At 40.0% G+C, this 20046-nt stretch overlaps 1 protein-coding gene across 6 annotated transcripts in view; it reads left to right on the top strand.

Moving 5' to 3' along the window:
* The window catches only part of LOC121917322 (homeobox protein AKR-like), a 22590-nt gene extending 10434 nt beyond the window's left edge, over positions 1 to 12156 (top strand). For 5 of the 6 annotated variants that reach the window (XM_042443202.1, XM_042443206.1, XM_042443201.1 and 2 more), the window contains exons 2-3: positions 9021 to 9241; positions 11120 to 12156. In XM_042443202.1, the coding sequence (XP_042299136.1) occupies positions 9021 to 9241; positions 11120 to 11674 (776 nt within the window). In that variant the 3' untranslated portion in view covers positions 11675 to 12156. Of the gene's footprint in view, positions 1 to 3659; positions 4199 to 9020; positions 9242 to 11119 lie in introns of those variants that run through there. The other variant, XM_042443200.1, reaches the window with a different exon arrangement.
* Positions 12157 to 20046: the final 7890 nt, after the last annotated feature.

The raw sequence follows: 20046 nt of genomic DNA, 5'->3' as shown, positions 1-20046 counted from the left end.
GTGTTTAAATGTAAAAAGTTACTACTACCTACTAGCTATCTCCCCCCCATCTTCTTTCCTGATTACATTGCAGTATATACTATCAAGTGTTCCACTTTGCAGCTTGAATGCTTTTCAAAGGACACTAATGCTGCATTCACACTAGAGAAATAACCCACATTGACTGCCCTGGCTCAAGGCTATGGAATTCTGGGAGTTGGAGTTTGTTGTGGGGCCCAGAGCAGAGGTTTGCTCCGCTCTGGGCCCACAACAAACTCCAACTCCCAGAAGCTCATAGCCTTGAGTTAGGGCAGTCAATGCAGGTTATTTCTCTAGTGTGGATGCAGCCTAAGAATCCATGCACTTGGCTAGTGAGTTTAGTGCATGGAAGAAAACAATGAAACAATAGCAGGGCAGAATGAAGGCATTTGAAAATGAGGAATCCATTGGTTTTGGGGAGCGCATATTATAAAATGGGAATTGGAAAAATTTGCAGATGCCTGAATTTCAAACAAAAAAGCCCCCCCCCCTTTTTTTTTAAAGGTTAGGTTTACTGTATCTGTATTCAAGTTAAGCTGACACCTTTTGGGAAGCATAGAAGTTAATAATGAAACCTGGGGAAGGTTAAGGCAAGGGAGTTAATATAGTCCAGTAGCAACTAAAGAAATTGCCTCCTATCCACCCAATTGGTTTGGGTTGTATAGAGTATCCCTACATATAATTTTTATATTACTACCTACGCAAATAATGACAAGCCTAATGCTTCTTTGTGAATGGTTATTGCGTTACTTTTTGTGAATGTGTCACTACCATAAACTAAGCTTTAGTTAGGCAGTTATATTACATAAAGTAAACTTTAAGCCAGCATGGTGTAGCAGTTTGAATGCTGGACTAGGGCTATGGAGATAAGGGTTTTAATCCTCACTGGGCCATGTCACATCACACACTCTCAGCTTCATCTTGCCAAAAAACCCATGATAAAGGTTGCCATAGATCAGAAGCAACTTGGAGGCACACAACAAAGCTTTAATATAATCATTGCTGTTTGCATTTCTAACATTTCATTTCCTTCTCTGACATCCTTGTGTATTTTTTTCTTCCTCACACCCATGTGTGTCTGTGTCAGCCAGTTCAGCGTGACAGTTGATGCATGAAGTTATGAAGGTTGATGCGTATTAACTTAGTCACTCTTTAAGGTGCCAGAAGACTTTTCATTAGACTTGATGATAGACATGTTACAAATCAGTGGATTATATTTCCTTGTCCAAAATGGAAAGTACTCTCATTCAAATCAATAAAGTATCCTCTTTAATTTCCAAAGTGAGGGAAGTTCTACTAGAGTTGGTCTACTAGAGGGCCACATGGTAATATGTGTGGTGGTGGTGAAGTTAGAAATACAGCATGTCAAAGTAAGCTCACCAGGCTAAAAAGATACAAATAGTTGCTCCTTGATTTCTCCTGGCCTTGTATCTGAGTGTCTTGAAAGCAACCTGTAAATCTGTGCATGCCACTTGTTGGGCAAGTTAGGAGACAATAGCGCAGCCCTTGTTTCTCAAGAAATATTTCTTCCGTTGGCTGTTGCAGACACTCTTAACGTTGTTTAGCCTTAGGCCAGTATCAGTGTCAGTCTTGGGCTTGGTATTTTTCTTCCTTCCTTGATTACATTTGGAAAAAAGTTTACCACATGTGTAGGAAACCTTTTTTTTTTTTTTTGCCTGACAAATTTAGATACAATTTGAACCTTAAAGCTGCCTTTTAACCACATGCAGTAATAAAACTTTGTAGGTATATTCTAGATGTGTCTGTTTTGCTCTAGCAAAAGAGATCAGAGTTTCAGAAGACACCAACTGAGAGTTTTGTTCTTTGTTCTAGCCTGTTGTTGTTCTCTGACAAAGGAGAGGCTGCTTTTTGTAAGGCGGTTTCTATGCTATCCTCTTGATATAAATTTTCATAGGAAATCTCTTCCATAATTTTGTCCCATCTGTTTTTCAATGTGGCTATTTCTCTCTAATGTGCAAACAATTTTGTTAATCTGTCAAGCGGTATAAAAGTCCAGAAAACTCATTCAAACAGAAGCTAAAAAGCTAGCCAAAAGTAATGTGTACTTGTAAACTTTGTACTTGATCTGCTAGTGCAGTGCAAATTGTAACTGTAGATTTGTCTGCTGGAAATAGTAGTGGTAAAACACTTACAGTAGTTTGAGGCACAAATGAGAACTGAGGGCTTAAATACCCTAAAGGCACTAGATCCTGTCTGATCTTGGAAGCTAAGCAATGAAAGCCCTTGCTAGTCCTTGGTTGGGAGACCGCCAATGAATACCACGTACTGTCAGCCATATTTCAGAGGAAGAAACTAGTAGAACCACCTCTGAGTATTCTTTGCATAAGAAAAACCCTGTGAAACTCATGGGGTTTCCATAGGTCAGCAGATGACTTGAAAGCAAACACACACAAGAACTGAACATCTAGTTATTTTAGTGAGGCTGATAGTCATGTTCACATAATGTGGCTGCATTAAGGTAAACCAGTGTGAATCCTAATGTTTTGTTTTATACCATAGGTGCATCTGTACTGCAGAAATATTTCAATTTGGCACCACTTTAACTGTCATGGCAGAGTGCTATGAAATTCTGGCAGTTGTAGTTCTGTGAGCCATTCATCTTTCTGTATCAGAGAGCCCTGGTGCCACAGCAAACTACAATTCCCAGAGTTCCATAGCACTGAGTCATGGCAGTTAAAGCAGTGTCAAATGGGATTATATTTGCAGTGCGGATGCAGCCCAGCTGCGCTTGATGAAAGGGTTTGTTGAATTTAGATAGACGGTTTTCAGTATTTTTGTCACTGAGACACTGTTAAGAACTTGGAAGCCGGCAAATAAAATCACTAAATTAAACAAGGGAGCTCTCCAGAATGATTATTATTTCAAGGATTTATATCCTGCCTTTCTCTCACAGTGGGAGTCAAGGAGGGTTACAATAATTTAAAAAGACAGAACTAAAACACTGATTACTAAAGTTAAATGATAATTAAATATTGCCAACATTACAGATGTAATATTACAGATATCTGTATCTATCCAGGTAGTTTTTGTAAAAACAACAACACAGCTATGTGGAAAAGTTAAATGTTGGTCCACTGCTTCCAAAACTCCACAGCTAGCATGGCTGCAGGGGTTCGCAATCCAAAAAAAGGAACGTTTCCAATTTCAGCCGATGAGAGAGTCTGCTTGCAAGGCAGACGTTTAACGGTGCCCTGTTAAAACAGGAAATCAAGAGCACAGGCTGATTACTAACAAGAGGCAAAACCTCATTGAGCCTGTAATCAGTGCCAGGGCACCAGTATAAACAGCCCCAGAGTGGCCTTTGCTCTAATAAGAGATCAGCTGGACTGGGGAGAGATCCACTCCCTCCCTGTAGTTTCCTGTTGGTGCTGCTTCTGCACAACTACGGAGACTCTTTCCTGGCAGTTCAAAGAGCTGCCTTTATTGAAATCAGCTCATTACCCCCAAGAGAAATTGCATGGCAGTTTTCTCCTGTTTAGCCCAAACCTGTTTTGTATCACTAACCTCTTAGCAGAAGGAACATGTCACAATAAGTAAGCAGATCAAAGGGCAGGCAGCACGGCTTGTTTGTTCTTGTTTTAAATTTTCATTGTGTGTGGGTTTTCTGTGTGTGTGTGTGTGTGCGCGCGTGATGGTGGTGGGAGATTTACCAATTCCAACTTTCTGTTTTGCAATGGGAAGGGCCTAGAACAAAGTCTCGGTTTCGTTTTTGAAAACAGCACGTGCGTATCTTGTCATTTGAAAACACTTTTCAGGACAAGTTTCAGGCTTTTTTCTTTTCCTTTAAGGCAACATCCATATTGAGCTAATTAAAATCTTTTAGCATGACAGGCAGGGCCCATTGCATAAATGCTTGTGTAATGTTTGTGGCTCCATTGATTTGTCTTGTACTGCTGCTTTGTACTACCTGCTGTCCTGTATGAAGGCACCAGTCAAACAGGACAAGGACCAAATGACCCCATGATCTCACCTGCTATAGCAGAACATATAATCTCTCTGTCTACAATGTACAATGAGGCAGCCAGAAAGGGAGAACAGTGCACACCAGCCCTGTATAGAAGTGTCTGTGTAGCTGAACCATGGGAGGCTTGCATGGAGAAGGCATCCCAGGAGAAGTATTTGAATGCTGCTATGGAAACAATTCTTTCTTGCAGATTAGGTTAATTAACACCATACACCATGTGTTTGTATTGTTATGTCTATGTGGGGAACCAGCATTTTGCAGGGAATTGGAATAGAGTGGGGGATACACACATAGGGAAGAATGAGGGTACATATGTAAGGAAGATGCACTTGGGGAAAGTTCATATCACTTGCTTAGGAGCACATGTATCTCATATTGGTAGAGCTTCGTGGTGGATCACAGCTATAATGTACCCAGCAAAGGCTTGGGAGCTGCCAACAATTTGGCAGCTGTGTTGGCTGTTTCTGTTTTTGCTGCAGCAACTCTTGCCACCGCTGTGCTACAAAGAGTGGGGACGTGTCTTTGTGCACGTTGTATGGCTGTCTGGTTGCCTATGGACATCCAAGAGAAATATGGGGATGGGGATGAGCTATTGCAGCACTGACAGACTGCAAGAGGTAATTGAATCCATAAAAGAAATGAGGCTGTTTTTTCCCTGTAGCTCTTAAATTTGAAGGTGGCAGCCTCCTTGTTGCCTCTGATTAAGGAATTACTTGTTGGGGAAGGTGATGCCACGACAGCATTCATCCGTCCCACAGAGGCAGTTACACTAGACCTCTGTCTCCAAAGATTGACTGTGCTGTTCCATATGTCCTGGCTTTGCAAGGGAAAATGAATTGTGAGTTTTCTGTTCAGTAGTTCCTGCACAGAAATAGTTGGAATATGTGTCCATGCTGTCAGTTGCCTTCCACACTGTATGACCATAACCTGTACAAATTTCTGTAAGAGTAGAAACATCCTGAGGAATGTTTTTCCAGCTGAACTTGCAATACTCTGATTTCAGTCTCTGTTAAAGACTTTTCTTGTCCAAAATGCTGGTTATCATTTTATGTCTTTTTAAATTTAATTGTTTGGATCTCTTGAACATCACTCCAACATGGAGCTGTTTATACATTCAGTGAATGAATGCATGAACAGATGGATTCTGGTAATGCCCATTCTGCACAATGCATGCTTATCCTGAGTGTATAACAGACACTATATGTAGTAGTCACTGCTATTGTCAGTTGGGTTGTTAAACCAGCGTAAGTTAAACCAGTGCAGGGAAACATTTTGCAGTTATCATTGTTTCAATGCTCTGCATGCACACCACTGTTTCTTGAACACCTTACATCTAGTGTACTTATGAAGCATAATCTTTTACTCCCTACTGACCCTTTCCCTCTTTTTTGTGCTGTGCTGTCCTTGCAAGCTCTAGTTTCAGAAATAGAATTGAGTTTCTATGTGTCAAAATTGCTTAAAGCCTAAGTTCCAAGTGTAATATTTCTAGTTCTGTTGATAATAGGGATAGACTAATATAGATCAGTGCTTCTCAGGCTATCTGAAATGGGGTGTGAACAGTTATTTTCCAACTGTTAGGGCTCATTACCATATCTGTATCCATTAGTGACAGTTGCTGCTTTTCTTTCCTGGAAACTTGCCAGAGACTGGCAGCCAATGGTTCAGGAGTTGGTACCAGTCCAGGGACTGAGTAGCACGGATGAGGTGTCTTCCCTAGCTTGGCCATAAACATCCTCTTGCTGTGCTGGAGATTTATTTCTGTTGTGGTTCTGAAAGCTGAAATGGTTTAACTTCCATTGCTGCTTATGTTGGAAGCATTATTACATTAAATAACAGATATTATTGGACTGCAACTTCTTTGGGCTTAGCCAGAAGCAGCGCCAATGGGGAAAGATTGTAGAAATCTAGTCCAGCAGCATTTGAGGGAATGAACATTCCTTACCTTTGCAGTGAACTGTCAGTGGGGGCCAGGGGTTGGACACTGCATGAATATTGGATTCGGACTGATTTCTATTCCATGCCATGTATGAAATTCAATTGGATTTTCCTCTTCAACTGAGGAGAGTCCCGTTTGCATTCTTACACTGGCATAGTGTTGCACTCTGATATCAAAGGCAGGTTAGTTACTGGGCAAAATTAAGGGAGAAGAGTCTTCTATCAGACTTGTATATGAATTCTTAAAAAAAAATCTGGCAAGATTAAAATCACATGCAGAGAAAAAGTAGTTAGCTGAATATAATTAAAATACTTAACGTCCAGAGTGAATTTTCTTTGCTGGTCTACAATATTATTGGGTTTCTTCAGGTGTTCCTTGGAGTATAGTATTTAGAATGTTGACCTTGACTTGTTTAGTTCCATTAAATTAGTATGATTATATTTCCAGATAAATGACTGTAAAATCAACAGATTACTACTTTGTATGGCAAAGTGGAAGTGTGATTGATCCGTAGTTGCATATGAAATGCCTGAAGCAGCATTGTTCAGCTTGCTGGCATCTCTAGTTAAATGGATAAAGTAGCAAGTGACTTATGGGAAAGATTTGATGTAAGGCAGCTTCCTATGATTTACTGCAAGAGATGTCATACTTCTGCTTAATGACTCACAAATAAATTAAGCTTGGTCATAAGTAGATAAGGAGCCCAGTCCTAAGATTTGTTGTGTTAGCACAAAAGTGTTTTAGAACATAAACTGTTGCACTAGCATACTTGGTTGCAGCTGATGAGTAACACACTGACTTTTTTGGATTATAATTTTGAGACCAAACAGTTCGGTACTGTACCTTCACTTGTAATGAGCCAGCTAATTTCCAGTCTTACTCTTAAGAGGTTTATGAATAGAAATCTTCATGAAATGTGTAAAGATCACATACATGTATCTTACGAATGGAATAAATGTGCAGTAATTTGAATACGAAGCGATGTATGTTATATTTCAGAGGAAGGAACTGGCAAAGCCACCTCTGAGTATTACTTGCCTAAGAATACCCTAGGAAATTAATGGGGTCATTATAAGTTGACAGGTGACTTGAAGGACACATGCGCACACACTATATATATATATATATATATATATATATATATATATATATATAAAATTAACCTTTATTTATGAAGCGCTGTAAATTTACACAGCGCTGTACATGCAATCCTTTTAGTTAGACGGTTCCCTGCCCTCAGGCTTACAATCTAAAAGACTGACACAGAAGGAGAAGGGAGTGGTGACGGAAAGGGTACAGAGGTCCACAGTTCCTCTCAACCTCCGAGGCCTGGACCAAGGCAGATGGACTGAAGGGAGGGCTTGGCTTCAAAATGGAAGGTAATCATTACCAGGGAATAATATACCACAAGTAGGATAATACATATACAGAACATAGCAATACAGGAAATGGATCGATAAACAGCCAACAACAGAACATCAGAAGTAAGCGACAATTATGCGATGCCTGGGAAGGCTTCTCCTGATAGGATGGTTTTCAACTCAACGCCTTTGAAGCTGGTTTAATGAGTGATGGCTCTGCTTGTGAGGAAGAAGGTTCCAGGATGAGGGGCAGCAAGTGAAAAGGGCGACATCCGGGCATGGGGCAGAGGAAATCCTGGGCTGAGAGAGGAAACCTTGACTACAGAAACGGCAGGACGCTGGTGGGAAGGTAGAGGGAGAAGAGGTCGATAAGTAAGGAGGGCCAGTCCATGGAGGGCTTTGAATTCGACAGCAGGAGCTTATACTGAATGCGGAAAGGGAGAGGGACCAGTGAAGGAATGCCAACACAGGAGAGATGTGGTCAGAGCGGGTGGTTAGAATGATAATGCGTGCAGCTGAATGCGGACAGAGATTAAAAGAACGGAGGTGAGAAAGGAAGCCACAAGGAGACATTACAGTAATCAAGTTTGTGAGATCACTAGGGCATGAGACCAGGTCTTGGCAATAGAGGCGGAGAGAGTATGGCGCGAGTTTGGCAATATTGCTACAAAAAGAATCACAAGCCTTGGCTGTGGTCTGGATCTGAGGGATACACGACAGAGAAGAGTCAAAGATAAAGCCAGACGGTGGGCTGCTGGACTGGTTTTGAATGGAAATGTTGTCCACAGAGACAGAAAAGGAGTGTTTGAAGGTTGGGGCTTTAGAGGAAAAGACAAGAAGCCCGCTCTGACATGTTGAGCTTCAAACGCCGATGGCGCATCCACTGGGAACAGCTGTAAGGCAAGATGAGACTTGCTGTTCAAGCCTTGGAAGAAAGGTCAGGGGCAAAGATACAGCTGGTGTCATCGGCAATACAGATGGTTAGAAAAACCAAAAGAGCTGATGAGGTTTCTAAGGACAGGTTGTAGAGAGAAAACAGAAGGGGACCCAGAACATATGAGAGAATGAATGAAAGGGTCATTGGCAGAAAAAGAGTCATCACTGGTTCTGCAGGAAGAAAAAAAATGAGTGTAAAATTATTCTGCAGTTGATCTTTCCTACACACACACCCCTTCTGCACCTTTTCTTGTTTGGTCATATTGATCAAAAATACCTTTCAACAGGTTTTTCTTGTGTTCCTTTCCTTACTAGATAAGCTCCTTGAAAACAGAAAGGTCTTTAAAAACCTAATAGTTATACTGTGTTAGTAAGAAGTGCTCTAATATAATTGATTTATAATTAAACATTTTGTTTTCATGTTCTTGGCTTTTGGCTAGACCTACCTGACCATGAGATACTTGGCTCTGAAGGAAAATTTACTGGATACATAACCATAGTTGCTAGTCAGTAGTTTGTATGGTCCTTCAAACGATGCAGCCACTGTACACATATGTGCAGGTAAATGATGAAATAAATTATTGCAGGTAGATGGTTGCTAAAGTAAAATACATCTTATGCCTAATGGGTCACTTCATAGAATGAAGGTCACAAACACAAAGAGTTTACAGTGGTTCTCTGTAGTACGTATCACCATGTTTTAATTGAAGAAAACTTACAATAAAAGGTGGTCAAAAAGGCTAGATGCAGAGTAATAATGTAATACTGAATGTTTTATTTGTAGGTGCTGTATCAGGCAGTGAAACTGAAGATGATGACAATATGGAAGTCCCTCTGGATCTTTCATCTTCTGCCAGTTCAATAAAGAGGAGGAGGCGGGGTAACCTGCCCAAGGAATCAGTGCAGATACTTCGTGACTGGCTATATGAACACCGCTACAATGCTTATCCTTCAGAGCAAGAAAAAGCACTACTGTCAAAACAGACACACCTCTCTACACTACAGGTATTTAAGAATATTCTGGTCCAGCATGAGAGTATAATCTTACGCACACTTATCTTTGGCTCTGTAAAATGTCATTAAAAAAATCCTCAGCTACCCCTTAGTGAGGACATGACAATATCAGTTTCAGGGTTTATCCCCCTCCCTGGCAAATGCAGCAGTTGGATATTAAAATTGCAAAGGTTCTGTATAGATTCGCATAGAAGTCAATCTGTTCAGTTATCTGGGAAAATGCACATACACAAGTATGCTCACTTGTCTTAAACAAATAAAAGATTGGGGGGGGGTTGTTCACAATACTGAGCATGCTAGTTCACTTTTGTTTTCACCCTGTTTTCTACAGTTGTAATCATTATTTTTTGAGAAGCATAGCATATTTTGTGTGAATACACAGAAAGCTTTTTCAGAATGCAGAAACAAGTGTCATTAGATTAGATCAAGTATCATTAGACATTGTCTGGGAGATAGGACTTCAAAAGCTGCAGTCGGTTTGGCTTCTCAACAATCTTGGTTGTTTTGGTTTTTGTTTTTGTTTTTGTTTTTTTTTTTTGCTTTGTTTGTTGAAGAAAAAAAACTTAAAAACACCAAGATGGGGGTGCAAGCATTTTAGAACTTCAAGGATCCATCCCCCAACTTTGTGGGGTTTAGCATCTCCGGTCCAAAACACACTGCAGAAATAATCCACTTTCTGGCTGCTTTAACTGCCCTGGCTCAGTGCTAGGGAATCCTGAAAATTGTTGTTTATTGTGGCACCAGAGTTCTCTGACAGAGAAAGCTAAATGTCTCACAAAACTATAGTTCCCAGAATTCCCTAGTACTGAGTCAGGTCAGTTAAAGCAGTCTGAAACTGGATTATTTCTGCAGTGTGTTTTGGACCTCCCTGTCTATTCCTAGTTTGCTGCTGTTTTTGTTGTGTGCCTTCAAGTCATTTCTGACTCTTAGGGTGACCCTAAAGCAATCCTATCATGGGTTTTCTTGGCATGATTTCTTCATAGGGGTTTTCCACTACCTTCCTCTGAGGCTAAGAGTGTGTCTTGCCCATGGCTAAATGGGAATTCAAACCCTGGTCTCCTAGAGTCCTAGTCTAGCATTCAAATCACTACATCATGCTGGCTTTTCTGGCTGTTACTTAGTTTAAAAACAAACAAACCTCATGGGTTTAAATAGCAATCAGAATAAGCTCAGTAGTTTTCTTCATATTTGCATATTGTATTGGTTGTGTGCAAAACAGAGGGCCGTGGCATATGCATGCGTCTTTGTGTTGTCTTTGTTGGGATGGCATAAACCCAGTTTGCTGAATAGTAAGGGTCATTGTAAATCTGTTCTTAGTGTGTATGGCTTTCTTTGAATTACTGGTATCATTTCTTAGTAAGCTGAAACAATCCTTATCCAGTAAACATGAAAAGGACTGTTAAGCTGTCTTTTATTGCCCAGGAAACTGGCTTGATAATCAAACCAGGGCAAACTTCAGTGAGGTAATCCCTGTTTTGCCTGTTGACACAGTCAGTTGAACAAGGCAAATCAGTAACTGTTTTGGGGAGGAGTTACTCTTTCACAAGAAAACATTTTCCTGTTGTTAATTAACCTAAATGAAATGAACAATGGGCAATAGTTTAACATGTGTACAGAGCTCAAAACTAAACTGATTGGGTTAGGCTAAACAGTCTTTAGATAGCCTGAGGCTCTGGAGCTGGTAGAAACAGGAAGAAAGGAGAGAATGGCCTTCTATTGGGTGTGTCAAAACTTGTCTGCCAGCCTTTCTTTTGTCCTTTAGTTAAAGGAATCTGCTTGAAGGGATTCATGGATTTTCACTGAACTTCTCTATGGGTGCAGAGTTCAAAATGAATGGAGGTAGGAATTAAGATGTCATTATGTTCCTAGGTCTGCAACTGGTTTATCAATGCACGGCGCAGACTTTTGCCTGACATGCTGAGGAAGGATGGGAAAGACCCCAACCAATTCACTATCTCGCGACGAGGGGCCAAGATGGCTGAGGGCAGCCTGGAATTCTCCATTGGCACAAAACACTGCATTCCCCTGATTGAGAGCTCCTTCCTTTCCGAGAACACAGGACCAAACAAGATTTGTAAGCCTCCTTCCCCAGGATCTGTTTTGGCTCGACCATCAGTAATTTGCCACACCACAGTAACTGCATTGAAAGATACTCCTTTCCATTTTGATCAGTCCGGCAGTGCAAGCCAAACCCCAGATGACTTGCAGCGGGCCTCTCCTACCAATTTTACAGACAACACTCTTCTGTACCAGGAAGATATGTCTAAGTTGGGACCAAGTACAAATGCACAGAGTGGGCTTTTCAACACTCCCCCTCCTACTCCTCCAGACCTCAACCAGGATTTTAGTGGGTTTCAGCTCCTGGTGGATGTTGCACTCAAACGGGCAGCAGAGATGGAACTGCAGGCAAAACGCTTGGCATAAATAGTTCTTCATATTTTTCTTCTTTCATGGCAGAGATGTCATAGAAATATATGGCAATTGTCTATGCGATATTAAAGACTTAAATGCATTTGAATCTTATTTGCACAAGGGATTGCTGGACTTAAGCTTCCTCACACTGAAATGGTTTTCAGTGGAACACGGTCATTCCAACTTTAAAGCTACTGTAGAAACGAGAAGTTGCTTTTTTAAAATTAATGAATAAATGTTTCTTAGTATGGTTTTGTTTCAAAATGTGAGATGTTTCCCCAAATTATGTGATTTTCTTTTGTTTTTGTTACTGTTTTTATTGTTGTTATTTCAGACTGTGCAATATTTAGTAACATGATTAGTCTTTACATCATTCCCATGTGGAAGAAAATATACCAACAGGCTGTCTTAAAAAAAACAACTTCAGATTTTAAAACAAGTTTGAATTTGGATGATTATACTTTTTTCATGATGCAATAAAATATTTTCTTTAAGTAAAGATTTACAGTGAGTATTTGTTGAATTAGTGTTTCAAGAAAGACATCCCCTTTGTAGCATAGAAGGCACCCTTTCCAAAGCATCTTTAAAGCTTGATTTAGATTGCTTCTGCAACTGACTTTTTTATTGTTGAAAGAAAATATGTGTAATGATTCTATTTCTTTTTGAACCAAATAGATTCCTCTGGGAATGTACTGCTTCAAAATCTGCAAGGGAATCTTGCACAAACAAAGGCTCTCATTCCTCATATATTTCCAGAATTAAGTAATAGTATTGTATTATTGACTAAATACTGCCTCTGCCAGGCAGATTCTGTGTAAGCAGTGCTTTTGAAAACATGTTCTTGGAAATACTCTGAGCCCTTGTCAGCTTATTTGGGGTGGGAGTTCCTCCATAACAAAACTGTGTGTGTCTTCAAGTCACCTACAGATGTATGGCATATTTCATAGGGTTTTCCTAGGCAGGGAATATTCAGAGAGCCATTGCCTTCCTCTGATTAGTAACAACAGACTTCCTTGACAGCTTGTTCATCATAACCAATCTTCGGCACCAGTGCACAGCTACAGGAGTGGGTTGGTAGTGGCACTCTGTATTAACTTTCTGTTAACATGTGGCTCTGTTGAGGCCTAAAATGCACATGCACATACACCAATGTCCAGCATGAATTGGGTACTCTAGAACATGAGCCAAGATCTTCTTATGATATACAGGCATTCCTTGATAATTGGAGATAGGTTTTCCTGAAGGTTCAGAGTTTAAAATATTTGTTCTAACGTTGGGTGGACAACATGGCTTTTCAGATTATTATTTTTTGGACTCCTAATCCTTTGATTTGGGCTATTCTCAGATTAAGGTGATGGATGTTTTAGGCTACAAAAACCCCTGAATGGCCAAAGTTACTTATCCCTGATTTAAAGTATCATTTAGATGGCTGTTGCACAGCAGTGATGAGCATGTGGCCCTTCGGATAGTTTTTGAACTGCACCTTCTATCATCCCTTCTCTTTGAGTACACTAATATTTTCATATGTGCTCCCTCCCAAATCTTGATGCATCACAGATCTGTTACGCTATTCTCTCACCACCCCTTAATCTGTCTGTTCTAGCCACTCTCATCAAGTCTATAAATTCCTAAATTTATCTCCTTTTTGCTATCCACATGCCATCACTTTATCTGCACCACAGATCGTTTCCCTGTCACCCCCTCTTTATTGTCCACAGCTATCCTTGAACTCTTACCTTCCCTTTCTCCCTTCAGTTTTTCTCCATCCATCCATCCATTCGTATCTGTTTTTCTATTTACTATTGAGGTATCTTAGATGTGTGTGACACACTTTGAAACAGCAGTAAACTAGATATGAACAAGAGAAGATGCTGGGAAAATATGGTAGTTTGGAATTGTCCTGGAGGGTAGCAGTCACAGTGCAGACCTGCTGTAAAAAACTATTTCAGTTATTTTTCCTTTCTTGTCAGTTCTTCGTCAGTTGTTTGTCATTTTCTTTTCTAACAAATCAAGAAATAATATATTGGCTGACATCCTGTTGGTGACATTCATTTTATGCATGTACAGTATGTCCTTTTTTAAAAAGAGGTGATTTTCTAGTGCTCTGTTGTAGCTAGCTGTCAAGCTCTGTGGGGGGCCAATGCTGTGCAGGAGTGGAGTTGGAAGATGACTAGGCGGCTAAGATGGCTTCTCATTGCCCTGCAGTTTGCTAGCAAAACAGAGGGAGTGGAACCCTTCCTTTGCCTCTGTGTCCAGCAAACTGCAAGGGAACAGGAAGCTGTTCCTGCTGCCCAGTCATGTCCACCTTCACATCCATTTAATGGCTATGGCAGCAGCCCCATAAGGCTTGGCTGCTACATGGCGGAGGGAGGCACAGAGGGAGATACAGATACAGCACATTGTAGCTATACTTCCCATATGCCATCTAGAGCATCACCTTGTGTATAGATGGTGTTAGAACTGTACTTCTACAGTTGGTTTCTATGCACGAGAAAGGTTCTAGCAATCCCATATATTTAGCTAGCATAGTGAACCATTCATTTGGATACACCAAGGTATACCACACATCAGGGGTGGATGAAGTAAGGCCTGTGAGCTGCATGTAGTCCCAAGCCTGTTTGCTCCTAAACAGTCTCTAGAGTGTACAAAGGGAATTTTGCCATATTGTGGGGCTACCCAGGTTGTTTTATGTCATGATTAGGCCTTTTAAAAAACAGGATGAGACCTGGAACTGGACATCCCTCTGTGAAATAGGGGTGGGTGGGTGGGTGGGTGTAGTCTTCCAAGATCTTGGGTGGTGGAGGAGTACAGCTCCTACCCTGACAGGTGTTCACTGCTGCATTCCATGTACATTTATTTCACTATAATTTGAAAATACCTTTCAGGAAGCAGCGACTTTGGCATATTAATAGCTGGAGTGATTTCTGCCCATCTGTTTTCCCCACATCACAACTGGTCCTAATTGTTCAGAATGAGGCAATAACCTCAGGTAGCAAATCCAAGATGTTATGAAAGTAGCAAATTGTTATTTACTGCATGTACTGTATAAGTCGAGGGCAGGTTTGGGGGCCAAAATAATGGAATTTGGTATGACCCATGGATAAGTTGAGCATAAAACTTAGAGGGGCATGTAAGAAAGGATCTAAAGGATGAACCAAAGGTAAACAATGCCAAAGAACTTACAGAATCCCAGCAGGCATAACTTAGTGCTCATACTAAAGGCTAGATGAATGAGAATAGAAGGGGGCCAGTATTTCTGAGAGAAAGAGCACTCTTTCACCAAGGCATGTTTTTTTTTTTACAGGAATTAAAGTACAATACTTACATTGACCTGTGGATAAGTCAACTCAGTTTTTGGGGGTCAGTTTTCTGACTAAAATTTCTAGACTTAAACATGAGTATACACAGTAATGTATAATGTCTGTGTTTTTCCTTCCAGGAAAAAAGAGACACGGGAGAAACATGCCTCACTTACATGACTGGCCTAGAATAATACTGGCTTTGGTTTTGAGGTGGAAGCTGTCAATTGGCTGTTCACCAACTGGAAGCCAAATGTCTTAGGCCACTCCTGCTCCACAGTAGCATTTTGCTCCCTCTAATTCAATATGTATGCTTGTGAAATGGTGCTATTTCTCTATCTTATTTCCTATATATTCAAGGGTGAAGCCATTTTTATTGAGGGTAGAAATTGTCTTTTGGACAATTCCTAGCATTCCTCGCTGCTGGCTGTGGATGATAGAAATTGCAGTTCAGAACAACTGGAGATGTACTGTATGCTAGGTTGAAGAAGCTAAGGAACTTAGTGTTTCCTCACAAGTATCAAACACATCTGAAGGAACTTTAGCCTTCTGATCGACACACATGAAACTTCCTGAGTTATTTATTACAAGGAGTTATATCCTGCCCAATACCACTTTTCTCAGTTAAAAATCTGCTGCGGTTAGCAGGAATTCTTTTAAATTAAGAGTTGCATCCACTGTCCAATGGTCTGTTCTGTGATTCTATGAATATGCATCACGTTTAGCAACAGCTGTAGTTTGTACTCACTTCTTCACTGCTGATTGCCTGACCTTGTGTTCAGTGTTTATTATATTGTTTCTGCTGTTATCTGTTGACTGCAACACTTTCCCTGGAAGACACTCCTTTTCCATCAGAAAAACGTACTGTGATGCAGTTTATTTAGTTGGCATGAGAAAGCCTTTTGATGAGATTACTGCTGCATTGAAAGTCATCTAATCTAACTGAACAAAAACAACCTTAGCAAAACTTTGTCCTTGCAAGGAGCAAACATACACATCTGTCCATCTGGACTTTAAGAAGGGCTGATTTTCTCTTTTGAAATGGCAATGATTCAGTTAGAAAATAAATATATGTTGGGATGGAATCAGTGCTCACAATAGCAACAAGTTTACTCTGTTCCTGCTCTATGAAATACTATTACATCTTTAAGATGCATCTGTATTCCTACTTACTTGAGAATGAGAACCATTGAAATCAAGAGTGCTCAATTTTGAACAGTTGAATTTGATTTTTGGATTAGTTTCAAATTGAGCATATGTTTTCCTTTCATCTTTCAACCTGTTTTGTGGAGCTCTAGATTATGGGGAAATCAGAAGGGATTGTGTACCAATACTGTATGTGGAGTCTGCTTATCAAAATGAATGTGCCGCAAGTTTCAGTTCAATGAACACTGAAAGGCTTTTTTAGGAGTCATAATTCACAACTCCCTCTCTGAAGACAGAGGAAGACATCCCCTTTGGGAAGGCTCTATGATTATATGGAGTTTAATTGCTGTTTTCTATAGTATTGTTAGGTGTGATTGACTTGACTATGGGAAACTACAGAAAAGGGATCATTTTTATAGTCTTTTCATCACCACTTTTTCTCATATAAGACATCAATTTAAATATGATATTATGGCATAATTCTGTTGGTTAATCCCAGTCAAAGGAGACCCACTGAAGCAATTCTTGAATGGTGAGTCCAAATACTGATGGTACATTTTACTGATTCAATGGCCTGTTACAGACTGCCAAAATAAAGCTGCTTCGGGTCTCTTTGGAGGTATGGTATTTAAATGATGCATGGGTCCCAAGAGTCTGGAGGTCGCGCCAAAGCCACACTCCATTCCTAAGCACTGGAGTGCAGCTTTGGTGCAGCTTCCGGATTCTTAGGATGCATGCATCATTTAAACAGCATACCTCCAAAGAGACCCAAAGCAGCTTTATTTTGGCAGTTTGTAACAGGCCAATGAGTCTACTTTATTTGGGACTAACAACATAAGTCAGGCAATTATCTTACCTTTTCCAGTTTGAAATGGGGGAATACAATTTATTTTTATGATATTATACTGTAAAACAGTATTTTATTCTTCATTTTCCAGCGATGGAGGTGGAAACATCCTATAACGTGGGTTGATTCCATCTCTTGCTCCGAAATACGTTATAGGATATTTCCACCTACATCGCTGAAAACGAACATCTCACAGGTAAGACCCAATGTTCCTTTCTGTGAACTTCCTAGTGAACACATTAGTAAGCAGCTTACATAAACATAGTAAACAAAGCATGATATAGAGCAATGAACACATTTTCAAATTTCCCCAAACCTTTTTCAGGCTGAATGTTAAAGGCCCACATTTACACATCCAATTGCACAGCAAGAGGAAAAAAATATTCCCAGATGTAGATAAAGACCCCTATTTTGTTTTTGTTTTTAAATAAAGAAAAGGAAGCTTAATGTGGATTATCAAGAGGTCAGACAGACTGTAGAAGTTACAGAACAGTTGTAAGCTCATTTAAACAGTATTTAGAGAAAGAAAACTACGAGTCCTCTCCCTCAAAATGAGAAAGGCCACCAGTTTTCTTTACTCACTCTGGTTCTAAAAACCTGTGTTCCTTGTAAGTGTCTGTACAAGAGTGATGGATGATGTGGTGGCTGTTATATTAGCAAACCTGAAGTAGTGTGTGAAAAGAGAACTTGGTATTTTGAAAGACTAAAGTAAAACAATCATAATCCATAGCTTAGAGAAGCTGCTTAATGGTAAATAATGTAAGCCTGATGACCTTAACATGTAGTTGCATGTCTCAGACATTGTAGAGCATATGCTGTAAGACTTATCAGAATTAATAAAACAAATAATTAAAGAGTAATACACAGAAATATGCAACAGCGTGGGTGGAGAGGGACAGTCACAATTCAGTGGGAGAACACATGGTTAGTTACCGAGATAATTCTGGATTCAGTTCCTGGCATCTTCTCTAATTGAAAGGTTTTATACATGCGGCACTAGAATAATTTTTTGCTAATATACTAGCTGGAAGCAAAAAGCTGTTTCTATATATTTTATTTTAAAAGAAGGTTGTATCTGACATAGGTAGCAAGTAGCTAAGCCACAAAATGAAACAAAATAAAAACTCTATAAATGCCTGGGTTGTTCACATGGAATTTGTAGCCTACATTACCTGACCCTCTATTAAAAGACATTTTTTAGAAGTTTCTTGATAGGCTGGATTCAAAGACACCTTTTCATCCACATTTTCATTCATTTTTCTTCCACTTATCGAATAACCCAAAGATGCTCTTCTGCTTCTTGAAATTCTTATGGAAACATAACTGGAAGAAACATTTTATGCTTGGGCAAGTAGAATTCTTTGAAGATTCAGAAAAGAAGATTCCCCCCCCCCCGGTTATAGAGGCTAGTTCTAGATTTAGTCATACTTTGATGAAACCCAATGAAACCAACTGGATTTCAGTTAAGCCTTACTGATCTTGGCAGATTTGTTATAAGTATGATTAAATCTAGAACTGACCCATGGATCCCACAGAGAGCATGTGTATATGTGTCTTCAGGTCTCATATTATGGTGACCCCACAAACCTCAAAGCGTTTTCTTGCTAAGGAATACTCAGTGGTGGTTTTGCCAGTTTCTTCTTCTGAAATATAGCCTACAGTACTTGGTATTCCATGGCAGTCTCTCATCCAAGTACTAACCAAAGCTGGCCCTGTTTAACTTCCTAGATCAGATGGGATCTGGTGCCTTTAGGGTATATAGGCATCCCATAGAGGGTGCCCAAGCATAAATGCATCAAAGGCTTTGTTCCAGGAAGTGCTGTCATATATCTAATTTACAACAACAGCTTTGTTGCATATTCCTTGTAAATAACTCATCAGTGTGTGTAAATAGAACTTACTGCCCTGCTCTTTGTTAGCCTTGGAGACAGAACAGATGGTGGCTGGCACTTGGGCTTGATATTCTTTGTTCCAAACTCTCCTAAAGAATTAACTGGTAAGGGATATAAGATCTATAAAATATCTTTTCACCAGCAATATGGCCTGTTTAGTAGCTGCTTAAGTGTAAAATGCAGAATCTCTCTCATAGAGTGTAGCAGTATAACATTGTAATTGCCAAATGCTAGTGGATGGAAGATCAAAGTTTTCTGCTCAGTGATAGTTAAAAGCAATTTGAAGGAGAGATTAAATCAGTGAATGAGAATAAATAGCACAGGTTTGCAACAACAAGCACAGCTTCAAACACTGTAACATACTGTTAAAAATATTTCACACTTGCCCATGAATTAGCAAAACATTTTAGGGGCCTTCAGGGAAATATGATACCCATTTGCAGCACTGGTTAGTTATGAGCAGGGGTAGGCAACCTGCGGCCCGGCGAGGCCTTGGGACCGGCCCCAGCCTGGTCCTGCCGCCAATTGCCGCCGGGGCCTTTGGCCTCTTGCACGCAGGGGCAATTGTCTATAGAAGCCTCAGAAACATGCATTTATATTAACATTTTTTAAAAAATCATCAAATTTTTTCGCGTGTCCTCCACTTTTTTAAAAAAAGTGTCCACCATTTGAAAATTTTGTCCCACATTTGTCCCGGTTTATTTATTTATTTAAAATTTTTAATAATTATTTAACTATTTATTTTTTGGCTTCGGCCCCCCAGTTGTCTGAGGGACAGCAACCCGGCCCCTGGCTCAAAAAGGTTGCCTACCCCTAGTTATGAGGCTCCCTACAAATTTACTGGGGCATTTGGTTTTGAGAATATACCATATATGTTGTGCAGGAATATATCAAGCACTAAATTTATTCACTGTTCATCGTACAAACTTTTTAAATGGTTGCCTCTGATCAGTGATTGAAGACATAGAATATTCAAAGGCATCTACCTTTGAAATAATCTGCTCTTAAATATTCTGCATGGACCTGAACTCTGCTTTGTGTGCCTATAAACTGTTGCCCCAGAGCTTACTTTTGAGTAGACATGCAAATAACTTAGTTGTGCTTTCTATGCTCAATGGGGACATTGCCAACTGTTAGATTTACACATTGTCCCATCCACTTTGTCCCCACTCCCAGTTTTCTTAGCTCCATCCACCTGGT

Source organism: Sceloporus undulatus, unplaced genomic scaffold (genome assembly GCF_019175285.1).
Source record: "Sceloporus undulatus isolate JIND9_A2432 ecotype Alabama unplaced genomic scaffold, SceUnd_v1.1 scaffold_15, whole genome shotgun sequence".
NCBI lineage: Eukaryota > Metazoa > Chordata > Lepidosauria > Squamata > Phrynosomatidae > Sceloporus > Sceloporus undulatus.
This window is presented reverse-complemented; position numbering and strand designations above follow the sequence as displayed.